The sequence below is a fragment of the Globicephala melas genome, chromosome 19 (genome assembly GCF_963455315.2).
Source record: "Globicephala melas chromosome 19, mGloMel1.2, whole genome shotgun sequence".
Classification (NCBI taxonomy): Eukaryota; Metazoa; Chordata; class Mammalia; order Artiodactyla; family Delphinidae; genus Globicephala; species Globicephala melas.
Genome location: NC_083332.1, coordinates 17,702,487 through 17,715,695, shown reverse-complemented (window position 1 = coordinate 17,715,695; position 13,209 = coordinate 17,702,487). Strand labels below are relative to the sequence as shown.

At 40.5% G+C, this 13,209-nt stretch overlaps 1 protein-coding gene across 2 annotated transcripts in view; it reads left to right on the top strand.

Moving 5' to 3' along the window:
* GPATCH1 (G-patch domain containing 1) overlaps positions 1-13,209 on the top strand; it is a 43,674-nt gene that overhangs the window by 24,244 nt on the left and 6,221 nt on the right. For both annotated transcript variants that reach the window (XM_030874455.3, XM_060289539.1), the window contains exons 14-17: positions 319-455; positions 795-961; positions 7,930-8,143; positions 11,732-11,839. In XM_030874455.3, the coding sequence (XP_030730315.2) occupies positions 319-455; positions 795-961; positions 7,930-8,143; positions 11,732-11,839 (626 nt within the window). The remainder of the gene's footprint in view (positions 1-318; positions 456-794; positions 962-7,929; positions 8,144-11,731; positions 11,840-13,209) is intronic.

Here is a 13,209-nt window from a genome sequence, read left to right as displayed (position 1 = left end):
TGAGAAGCCCGCACTCGCCACAACTAGAGAAAGCCTGCGTGCAGCAACAAAGACTCAATGCAGCCAAAAAAAAAAAAAAAAAAAAAAAAGTTAAATTCTAGCTCTTACTATAATAATAAAAAACTCATGGCTCCTAAAGTCAGACATTCCAAATTCTAAAATTGCTTTGAGAAGCAAAAACATCTTAAGAGACCTTTTCAACCAAGTAGAAGAGCTACTGGTGAAAAACATGAGATGGACAGCCTTATAGGAATTGGATTTTATCCTCACAGTTGTTATTAAGATTATTTATATATATGTTTCCTTTTCAACCCCCAGTTCAACTTTAGTTGGCTTACCAAGAGTGAAACGTGACAAATACTCAGTCTTCAACTTTCTGACAGTCCCAGAGACAGCTTCCTCACCTGCAACTCAAGCATCAAGTGAGAAAGTTCCGCAGCACCGAGGTCCCGACAGTGAGTAGGGCTTCCCCAGGTCCATGGTCTCCACCCCTAGTCTGTCGGGAAGACAGAAGTAAAGGGTCATCTTGTCATAGGGGTACACGTAGTGTGAACTCTCCTTCCATTAAAAGAATCGTTCATATGAATACATTAGCTCGTGCTAAAGTGGTCCAGATACACACTGTTTTGGGTTGGAGCTCTGCTTCAGCATCTGCCACATTCCCAGCACCTTGCACAGTGCCTGGACCATACATAGTAGGCTCGCTGATGTTCTTGAATGAATTAAAGAACCATAATGCAGAGCTTGCCTTTTGCTTGCTAATTCTAATGTTAGGTCTATGTCCTACCTTTCAGAATCAAGAAAATCATCCAGATGGGATACATCTAAACAAGAAAAGAAAGAAGATTCCATTAGTGAATTTTTAAGTTTGGCTAGATCAAAAGTTGGTCCACCTAAACAAGAGTCCAGTCCATTAGTAAACAAAGAGGAAGAGCATACAATGGAATCAGTGTCAAATGAGGTATTTGGGGCTCTCAAGTTCTCTTTGCCAGGCTGTCTGTGGCCTTTGCCTTTCTCTGTTGTGATGCTTTTTGTCATTCGATAGCAGTGGTCAGCGGACTTTTGCTGTGAAAGGCCAGATATTAAATATTTTAGACTTTGTGTGCCATACGGTATCACAACTATTCATCTTTGTTGTTGAGTGTGAAAGAAACCACAGGCAATCTGAAAAAATTGAGTACATCTGTGTTCCAGTACAACTTTATTTACAAAGACAGGCAGTGGGTTGGATTTGGCCCATGGGCAGTAGTTTGCCCACATCTGCTGTACAATTCACCAATTTCGGTCATAGCCTTAATCATTTGAGGAGAGGTTATAAACTTCTCTGCCTAGAATGGCTTTCACTTAGCATCAACCACTGAAACAAAATTCAGTGTATTGTATAGAAAATATGATTTTCCAAGTAACAAGTAATCCCTTTTGTGGAGAGTATAGAGAAATTATCCGTTGGATATTTTAAAAGAATTGCTGCCTAGGGCTTCCCTGGTGGCGCAGTGGTTGAGAGTCTGCCTGCCGACGCGGGGAACGCGGGTTCGTGCCCCGGTCCAGGAGGATCCCACATGCCGCGGAGCGGCTGGGCCCGTGAGCCATGGCCACTGAGCCTGCGTCCGGAGCCTGTGCTCCGCAATGGGAGAGGCCACAATGGTGAGAGGCCTGCATACCGCAAAAAAAAAAAAAAAAAAAAAAAAATTACTGCCTAAATAGTTGAGTTGAACTTAATAAAAAGTTGGTTTTATTTCTAATAGCCTCATTAAAATTATTTTTTAAATTAACATACATTAAACTTGACTAAAAAAAAACTGCAGTACAGTGAGTTGTTATCCATATGTAGATTCATGGAACCACTACCACAATCAGGAGGCAAAATGATACCATCACCCCAAAAACCTCCCTCATGCTGTCCCTTCATAGTCATACCCTCCCCTCACTCCAAGCCCCAGTCAACCAGTGATCTCTCCTCTGTCTCAATAGTTTTGCTCCTTCCAGAACGTTATATAAATGAAATCAGATGATATACATATGTAGCCTTTTGAAACTGGCTTCTTTCACTCAGTGTCATACGTTTGAGATTCATCAGTACTGTGTGCGTATCAGTAGTTCCTTCCTTTTTATTGTTTAACGATATTTCACTGTATGGGTACACCACAGCTTGGTCCGTTCACTCTTTGAGGACATATGGTTGTTTCCAGTTTTTGGCTATCATAAATAAAGCTGCTGTGAATATTCATGTGGAAATTTGTATATGAACATAAGTTTACACTTCCCTAGTGTAAATACCTAACAGTGGGATTACTGGGTAAGAGCTAAATATAGATGTAACTTTATAAGAAACTATCAAACTTGATTCCCAAGTGCTTGCTTCATGTATTTCGAAACTCTCTTGTTAGGTGCATACACATTTAGGATAGTTATGTATTTTTTGATGAATTGACCCATTCATCATTATGTAATAGTACTCTTTATCCCTGATTATTTGCATAGTATGTATTTCTCCATCTTTTCACTTTTAATCTATATGATTATATGATTATATTTAAAGTGGGTTTTTAATAAGCAACATGTCATTGTCATTAGGTGCTTTATTTTTAAATACACTTTGATAATCTGTATGTTTTTATTTTTGTATGTTTTGACCGTTTGTATTTAATGTAACTTGTTGATGTAATTTGGATTTTGGTCTGCAGTTTTGTTTGTTTTCTATTCCCACTCTTTCTTGTTTCTCTCTTTCTCCTTTCCTACCTTCTTTTGTATCACTTCAGTAATTTCTAGTTTTCCATTTGAATTTATCTATTATATATTTTTTCACTCTATTTTTGCAGTGATTGCTCTAGGGATTACAATATACATACTTAACCTTTTCACCATGTATTTAGGATTGATATTTTACCACTTCAAGTGGAATAGACAATCCTTACCGTCCCTTTACTCTCCCTGCTTTACGTTGTGGTCTTATATGTTACAGTATATATATAATGAAAACCTCATCAGACAATATTTAAATTTTTGCTTTCAGTTGTTATACACATTTTAGAGAACTGCTGAGGAGATGATGGTCTATTTGATTTACTTGGATATTTATCATTTCTGTTCCTGAAGTTCCAGGTTTCCCTCTTTTAAAAAAAAATTTTTTAATTCTTTTATTTTTTTGGTTGTGCTGCACAGCATGTGGGATCTTAGTTCCCCGATCAGGGATTGAACCCATGCCTCCTGCAGTGGAAGTGTAGAGTCTTAACCACTGGACCACCAGGGAAATCGCAGGTTTCCTTCTCTTATCATTTCCTTCTGTCTAAGGAACTTCCTGTAGCATTTCTTTTACAGCAGTTCCAACAACTAATTCTCTTAATTTTCTTTCATCTGAGAATATCCTGTATTCCATCTTCACTCCTAAAGGATGTTTTTGCTGGATGTAGAATTCTGGGTCAACAGGTCTTTTCTTTTAGCTCTTTAAAAATGTTGTGCCACTTCCTTCTGGCCTTGTAGTTCCTGATGAGAAACCTACAGTCGTTCGTTCACATTGTTGTTCCTGTCCTTGTAGTGATGTGACTTTTCCTCTGGCTCCTTTCAAGATTTTCACTTTGTCTTTGGTTTTTAGCTGTTTGGTAGTGATATATCTGGGTGTGCATTTCTTTGAGATTATTTTGTTTGGGGTTTTATGAATTTCTTGAATCTTTAAGTTTGTCTTTGACCAAATTTGGGGCATTTTCAGCCATTATTTTATTCAAATATATTTTCTGCACCACACTCTCTTGCCTCTCCTGAGACTCTGATGACATAAATGTAATACTTTTTGAATTCGTCCTATAGGTCTTTGAGCCTCTGTTCTGTTTTTCACTCTCTTTTTTTTCCTTTCTGTTGTTTAAATCAGGTAGTTTCAATTGATCTGTCTTCAAGTTCACTGAGTCTTTCCTCTGTCATCTCCATTCTGCTATTGAGCCCTGAATTTTTTATTTGGGTTATTGTATTTATATCTTTTATTTCTTTGCTGAGACCTTTTTTTAAATCTTTTCTTCATTTGTCTCTATTCTTGGAGCAGGGTCATAATAGCTGCTTTTAAAGTCTATCTCGTAATTCCAACATGTTTGTCGTTTTGGTTCTTGTCATTTGGGGTTGGTGTTTGCTGGTTATCTTCTGCAAGTTGAGATTTTCCTGGTTGTTTGTGTACCAAGTAACTTTGGCTTGTACTCTGGACACTTTGAATATTATGTAATGAGACCCTGGGTCTTGTTTAAATTCGAAGGAGAATGTTGCCTTTTTGTTTTGTTGTTTTATTTTGCTTTAGCAGATAATCGACCTAATTAGGTTCAGGCTATAAGTTCCAACCCATCTGGGTTGAAACGTCCTTCCGTTTTCGAAGCCTTTGTAGTACTCTTCAGATCTTTCCTGTATGTGCTCTTCCTGGTGGTTGGTCTGGGACCTGGCTGGTAGTTAATCCCATAGTTCTGTTATCAGAGGCTTTGATTTGCTCATGGAATCAGATCCATGAGCTCAGAGGTGAGCGAGAAGCTCATAAACCACTATATAGGCTCACCCTCTTGAGCTCCTCCTCTTCGTGATCTTCCTGACATTTTCTTCTTTTTTTTTTTTATAAATTTATTTTATTTATTTATTTTTGACCGCGTTGGGTCTTCGTTGCTGTATGCGAGCTTTCTCTAGTTGCGGCGAGCAGGGGCCACTCTTCGTTGCGGTGTGTGGGCTTCTCGTTGCGGAGCATGGGCTCCAGGCGCACGGGCTTCAGTAGTTGTGGCTCACGGGCTCTAGAGCGCAGGCTCAGTAGTTGTGGTACGCGGGCCCAGTTGCTCCACGGCATGTAGGATCTTCCCAGACCAGGGATTGAACCTGAGTCCCCTGCATTGGCAGGCGGATTCTTAACCACTGCGCCACCAGGGAAGACCCATTCCTTACATTTTCTGACTCTGGGCTCCCCCTTCAAGTCCTCCAGTCAGAAAGCTGGGACTTTAGTTTGCCTGCTCAGCCTTGCACTTCCTGTGACTGTTTCTGCCTGGAGTCAAGTGGCAAGAGGGCAGGAAGGGGAAAACAGCAATAGGATTCACTCCAGACCGTTCGGACCACAGCTCCTGTGGTCAGAGGAAAGGGTTCCCCTCCTTCAGAGCCTGGCAGCTGCAGCCACTACCCATGCCACCACGGATTTGGAACCACTCCATTTGGGTTTTAATGGCATAAAACCCTAACCAGGGATTCTGGCTCTGTGATATGGTCATTGGATTAGAAAGCCTTCTAGATTTTCTCAAATCATGTTGAGATAGTATTTAGATAATTTCGGCTGGAATGTCTTGGTTCTTGCTTTTTCACTTATTAGCTTGTGACCTTAGGAGGGTCTCTTCCCCTTTCTGGGTTATTTAATTTCTTTCCCTGAAAGCTTTCTGAGAGCACAAATGTGAATGTGCACACTTCTGGTGGAAGGTGGGGGGTGGTGAGGGAGCTTTGCAGATACAGTCATGTGTGTTTGGTGTGCGTTGTTGTTTAATTTCAGTACAGCTCCTATTATATTCCGAAAAAAATAAAAACAAAAAAGATCAGCTTCTGTAGTTATCTGAGAGTTGAATATCTCATGTACTCATGTACTTTTATTAATGTAGACATTATTAAAGGCCAAGACTGTCTGCAAACACTGTCATTCAGTTACGGTCCATGCATGTGACATTGGTGTCTGTGGTTTGCCATAAAGGTGTATGATCCATGGCTTTTCTAGGGAATTGTGGCCATGATTTCCTGTGTTTTGCTGTCAGCCTCTCTCTCCTGACATTTTCTATAATTTTTAAAATTTTGAAACAATCTTAAAAGTTTAAATACAGTACAGATAATTTTGTTTCCTGAACCACTTGGGTATAAGTTGCCAACCAGATGCCCTGTCACACCTGTGTTTCCTTTAAAGAAGGGCATTTTCTTATATAAGCACAGTACATCTATCAAAATCAGGAAGTTAACATTGATACATTACTACTGTCCAATCCTCAGACCCATTCAGGTTCCACTAGTTGTCCTAATAATGTCCTTTATGGCAAAAGAATTCAGCTCAGCATCACTTGTTGCATTTAGCTGTCATGTCTCTTTAGTCTCCTTCAGTCTGGAACAGTTCCTCAGTATTCCCTTGACTTCCATGATCTTGATACTTTTCTTTTAAATTTATTTTTTAAATTTATTTTAAAAATGAAATTTAATTTTTTAAATTTAATTTTTTTTTTTTGGCCAAGCCGTGCGGCATGTGGGATCTTAGTTCCCTGACCAGGGATCGAACCTGTGCCCCCGGCATTGGGAGTGCGGAGTCGTGATCTTGTTACTTTTGAAGATTACAGGCCAGTATTTTGTAGAATACCCCTCAATTTGGGCTCATCAGGCGTTTCCCCAGGATTAGATTCTGGTTCTGCATTTTTGGCAGGAACACCTCAGAAGGGATGCTGCTGTGCTTTCGCTGTGTCCTGCCAAGTAGAACACGATGATGATTTTTCCCGTTACTGATGTTCACTTTGATTATTTGAGTAAGGTGGTGTCTGCCAGACTTCTCCACTGTGAAGTCAGTCTTTTCCCCTTTGTAGTTAAGTACTTTTATTTATTCATTTCTTATTAATTTGTACTTAATACACATTTAAGAGCTTTGAAATATATAAATACCCTGTCCTTCATCAAACTATTTATGTCACTGTGGACCCATGGTTTCCTATTTTATCCAGAGGGATAATTCAGTACTATCATTATTTATTTTAATGCTCCAATTGTGCTAGTTTGGTTAGTTGAAGCCCCTTCAAGTTGGCTTCTGTGTCCAGTTGAAATGTCCCTTTTACCCTCTGAGCATGTCCTCACTTTCTGGGCACAGTAAGATGTTCTGACCTCATCTTTTTATTTCTCAGCCCCAGCTCTAGAATCAGTCCTTACTCCAAGGTGTCTTGGTTATTTTTAGTGGGCAATGGTATGCTTTTCTTCCTTAATTTTTTTCTATGAAAAGGGTTTACTTTAAAATCATAAATTCCACTGTCTTGTGTCGGTTTTCCTCACGTGCATATTTGTAACTCTGCTTCAGAAATTGGAGGTGGTGTGGGACTGGGGAGGGACCCCAGGCCGAGAGCAAGGAGAGCTTGGTAGAGTCCAGACCCACCCTGGGCACGTAGCATGCGTGTGTCGGTGACAGAGCCTCTTGTCGCCCCTAACCCACGTTCTTCAGTGGTAAAATGGAAGGACTGAAGTGGGTTCTGATCTAGGCCAGTCCTGGGCTCTCTCGTCACTGCTGTTCACACTTAGCACGTTAGATCACCCCACGTCTGTCTGGTGATTAGCTGTTAGGACGTGGGAGCCATGTCTTCTTCATACCTTTGCTCCTTGTTTATAGAATGGAGTGTATACCAAGTCACTGCCTCTTTATTGGCTCACCTGACTCTCCATACCTGGGCTGCTTTTAGGAAGGGTGACGTGTAATTGCAGAGGGGATCTCCAGGACCATTTTGTTGGCTTGTTCTCGGTGCCTTCCCCATTGTGTGGAGGCCCCCAGTTTTCTCTTCAGCACTTTTATACGAGTACACTGTCTTCACGACCTTTCATGTGGGACCTCTGAAGGCTTGGATAGACTTTTGAAAACAGGACAGAGGCACTGTGCTAGTCCCTACTCCTTTTTCTGGGTCCTTTGCAATTCTGATTAATGACCTGTTTCCACGTATAGCTTCAGCTGCTTCTACCAGTCAGCACAATATACAGGTGTTGAATCAGAAGCACCACAAAAATGATGCCATGTGAGTGATCATTGTTTAGTTAGGCAGTGCGTGGGTGTGGAGACCCATGTAAATGAGCACAAACATAAGTATGTGTGCATATGTGTGCATGCGTGCGTGTGTGTGTGTGCACGGGTGCCATGTTCCTGAACACATGTCTCCTTTCACCCTTGCTTCTTCATTTCTGACTATTATGTCACTGTTAATACAGGTAAACAAAGGTGTGGATTCACAGACTGAAGGAGAGGGTAGCCGCCCATCCATGGACTTATTCAAAGCCATCTTTGCCAGCTCCTCAGATGAAAAGTCTTCATCCTCTGAGGATGAGCAGGGCGACAGTGAGGATGATCAGGAGGGTACCAGGGAAGCCGACTTCAAAGGTTCCCAAGAGGCTGACGTGGTGGAAACGTCATCTGTGGCCCAAGGTATGTCACATATTTTAGACTTTGGGATCTAAAAAAGAAAACAGTGATGTTTCTAGAGAGGCTGCTTTCTTCATTTAGTGTGTAATTTGGAACCGGGATAATTAGCAATTGATGATTGTTTGATGATGTTTTAATCTTTTGTATTTTTTAAGTTAAAAAAAGTTGTATTTAATTATAGTTAATTTACAATATTATATTAGTTTCAGGTGTACAACATAGTGATTCAAAATTTTTGTAGATTGTACTCCATTTAAAGTTGTTATAAAATATTGGCTATATTCCCTGTGCTGTACGATATATCTTTGTATCTTATATATTTTATACATAATAGTTTGTATCACTTAATCCCCTACCCCTCGTTTACCCCTCCCACCTTCTCTCTCCCCACTGGTAACCACGAGTATGTTTTCTATGTCTGTGAGTCTGTTTCTGTTTAGTTATATTCATTCAGTTGTTTTATTTTTTAGATTCCACATGTAAGTGATAACATACAGTATTTGTCTTTCTTTGTCTGAGTTATTTCACTTAGCATAATACCCTCCCAGGTCCATCCACGTTGTTGCAAATGGCAAAATTTCATTCTTTCTTATGGCTGAGTAGGATTCCATTGTGTATATACACCATATCTTCTTCATCCATTCGTCTGTTGATGGCCACTTAGGGAGCTTCCATATCTTGGCTATTATAAATAATGCTGCTGTGAACATTAGGGTGCATGTATCTTTTCAAATTAGAGTTTTTGGGTTTTTTCTGGAAATATACCCAGGAGTGGAATTGCTGGATCATGTGATAGTTCTATTTTTAGTTTTTTGAGGAACCTCTGTACTATTTTCCACAGTGGCTGCACCAATTTACATTCCCACCAACAATGTACAAGGGTTCTCTTTTCTCTACATCCTCACCAACATTTGTTATTTGTGGTCTGTTTGATGGTAGCCATTCTGACAAGTGTGAGGTGATATCAAAACCAGGATGATGGAAAAAAAAAACCACAACAAGATTTATACCAGCAGTTGTCTTTTCATTATGTTGATGGTTTCCTTTGCTGTGCAAAAGCTTTTTAGTTTAATCAGGTCTTATTTGGTTTTTGGTTTTTTAAAAATATTTATTTAGTTATATATTTATTTATTTGGTTGCACCGGTTCTTAGTTGCGGCAGGCAGGCTCCTTAGTTGCGGCTCCCTGGCTCCGTAGTCGCAGCATGTGGGCTCCTTAGTTGTGGCATGCGAACTTTTAATTGCGGCATGCATGCGGTATCTAGTTCCCCAACCAGATATCAAACCCGGGCCCCCTGCATTGGGAGTGCAGAGTCTTACCCACTGGACCTCCAGGAAGGTCCCTTATTTATTTATTTTTGCTTCTGTTTCCTTGCCTTGGCAGACAGATCCAAAAAAATATTTCTATGATTTATAATCTTTTGTATCTTTAAATGGGGTGGAGCAGAGTTTTTTTTTTTTCTCTCTCTATCTGGTATAAATCTCTGATATATTTTTAGGATGTAGAGATGTGTTTGATAATATTGATTTTCCTACTTATCCTAGTTGAGGAGAATTAAAAAATAGTAAAATTTTCATTTAAAAAATAGCTTCTTTTTTTTTTTAACCTGGTTGCTGATGAGGTGCCAGGATTAGTGGAAAACATTTGGTGATGACATATACAGGGTTGCTTCCTGTTTTCCTCTCTGTAGGGCAGATTGTATGCTCTGGAACAGCCATTAGATTGGCATTGCCTGGCACATAAGTAGCACTTGGTAGATGGTGTCTGTTCTCTTTACAGTGAGTCTAACACCTGGTTAGTAGCCTGTCTCCTTGTTCTCTTTACCCCAGCCAGGAGTTTGGGCATAGGAAAGGAGGCTGTCTGGTGCTTGCAAGGGTGGGAGACTTTTCAGATGTTTGGGTGGGTGGACAGAATTTCCCATCTCAGTTTTAGATTGTTCTGCCTGCCCCTTTCAGTCTGTGGTGGACTTGGGTTTAATTTTTGAGGGCCTTTAACCAAAAAGTTACATAGAGATATAAAATATTGTTTGTTCTTAGGTGATTGCAAATGTCAGCCTATTTTTTTCTTTGTGAGAAAAAAACAACTTATTTTTTTATTACAGAGTCATATATTACTTGAAAAGTTTAAAAATATAGATATATAGGGACTTCCCTGGTGGTCCAGTGGTTAACAATCTGCCTTCTAATGTAGGGGATGCAGGTTCAATTCCTGGTTGGGGAACTAAGATCCCATGTGCCACGTGGCAACTAAGCCTGTACACTTCAACTAGTGCGCCTGCACCTCACAACTAGAGAACTCAAGTGGTGCAACTACTGAGCCTGTGCGCTCTGGAGCCTGTGCCACAACTAGAGAGAAGCCCGCACGCCAAAACAGAAGATCCCACATGCCACAACTTAGACCTGACACAGCCAAAAAAAAAGAAAAGAAATGTAGAAAGCTTAAGTCTCTGGGAATTCCCCCTTCCCAGAGATAACCACCATTAATGCTTTGATGCATATTTTTCCGGACTTTCCCCATCTTTCTCTCTTCTCTCTGAAAACCTAATCATCTCTTTTTAAAAAACGAGATTATTAATGTGAACACGATAATTTGTTTATATTCAGTTTTTCTCCTCTGACGATTTATTTTGAGTGAAATGAAGCCTTCTGAGCTGGGACATAGTCTTACATCCTGTTTTTTAATTAATTAATTTTTGGCTGCATTGGGTCTTCGTTGCTGCACACGGGCTTTCTCTAGTTGCAGCGAGCGGGGGCTACTCTTGGTTGTGGTGTGCGGGCTTCTCATTGCGGTGGCTTCTCTTGTTGCTGAGCACGGGTTCTAGGCACACGGGCTTCACTAGTTGTGGTGCGTGGGCTCAGTAGTTGTGGCTCGCAGGCTCTAGAGCACAGGCTCAGTAGTTGTGACACACAGGCTTAGTTGCTCCGTGGCATGTGGGATCTTCCCAGACCAGGACTTGAACCTGTGTCCCCTGCATTGGCAGGCGGATTCTTAACCACTGCACCACCAGCAAAGCCGTACATCCTGTTTATTTGTAAGTCTTTATTCTCCTGAGATGGCCCTTCCTTGAGGTTGTGTTTCTACCTTTTATTTTTATTTATTTATTTCAGTTTTTGCGATATTGTATTTAGTCCTCTTGGCTGGCTTAATCACATTGTTGTTTTTGTTTTTTGGCCATGCCACGTGGCATGTGGGATCTTAGTTCCCTGACCAGGGATCGAACCCACACCCCCTACACTGGAAGTGCAGGGTCATAACCACTGGACTGCCAGGGAAGTCCCGATGGTGTTTCAACCTTTTAGGTCTCAGGTGATGTGGAGTGTGTGCCACAAGTACCCTCACCACCCCTGTGGTACAGCCCCTGGGGCACCTGCTTGCAGGTGCCCTTGTGTGACCGACATCCCAACTCAAATGTCCAGGAGGTCAGAGGTTGGGCCTGTGTGTTCACTGCTGTGTCCTCAGCACCTGGCGTGAGCTAGTTACGCGGGGTGCTGACGAAAAGCACATGCTATCTGGTAAAAACAGACATTTATTGAAGACTCAAGCACATTAATATTTGGCATGTATCTAAAATTAATATCCTGGTGTTTTTCAGCTAGTGAGCCAGCGCCCCAGGAGCCCGCACCTTTCTTCCCGATTCAGAAGATACAGATAGATGAAAGAGAAGAGTTCGGCCCGCAGCTGCCTCCCGTCTTCTGCCCCAGTGAGTCGAGAGCTCCTTATGTCATCTTTTTGCATTGGGGCCAGAGTCTCCCCCAAGATAGGACAACTCTAACCACATTGTTCTGTCTGCCAACGTAATCCAGCATGAGGCTGACCAAATATATATGTTTGTTTCTAGTTTATCCGTTCTCAGCCATGTTTGGAAAATCAGTGCTTCCACCTTGTGCCTAAATGATAGGTGTTGCTTTTCAGCCTTAGAGTCCTTTGATATTTTTTTTTAACTTTTTAACAGATAGGGCCCTAAGTATCTCAAACTTTGTCATGTATAGAGATAAAAAAGTAAAAATCTAGGGCACAAAGATGGGATAGGAATTGTAGGGAGAAGGATATTCTGAGACTTCTTTATACTTTGGCTAATGCAGCAAATAAAACTAATCCTTTCAGAAGTAAGTACAGCTCATCCTCCTCCCACAATATCTGTTAACAACTTCTGTTCAGTGCCAGCTTAAACTGACATCTCATGTTAAAATGTTTAGACTGGTTGGCATCTCGTTGAAAGCTGAGTTAACAAACATCTGATAATAGGGCCCAGATATAGAAATGACATAAAATTCTATTATGTACTTTATAGTTTCCTGTAGTGCCCACATATGCATAGTGGCTTGGTTAATTAACCCAGCCTTCAAAGAGATGAAAGCAGAGAGGAGTCAAATGTGTGAAGTTTTGAAAAATTGTGGTGAATGTATTTCTCATTTGTGTAATTGTTCAGATCTTTAGTTTAAAATAAGTGTTGGCACTTGAAAGCTAAGTTAGTTATGCCCATTTCCCAGATGGTTCTTGATAACCTTGTAATAGTTGATAACTTAATTTGGTCTATGGGCTATTTTCCAAAAACTAGCATCAAAAAAAAAAAAAAAGTTTGGGGAGGTCAACCTGGGAAACATTTGACCAAACTGTAGGACTAGAAAATTGCAGGCATTGGTTAACTGGGTTTGGGAAATAAACCGTACTCCTGAAATACCTCGGAATTTTTCTTTAGGTAGAAAAAAGTTGATTTAATGACTTACACTGTTTCTGCTATAGATAGTTTTCTGCTGGTTTGATGACCTGGAAGTTAATGACCTATGAAAACGTTTTGGTCAGAATTTGGAGGTGGAGAAGTGGAGTGCATGCAACTTCTTTAGTCTTTTATTTTTTTTTTTAAATTTAATTTTATTTATTTTTTTATACAGCAGGTTCTTATTAGGTATCCATTTAATACATATTAGTGTATACATGTCAATCCCAATCTCCCAATTCAACCCACCACCACCACCACCACCCCTGCCACTTTCCCCCCTTGGTGTCCATATGTTTGTTCTCTACATCTGTGTCTCTGTTTCTGCCATGTTTACTCATTTTTAATGATCA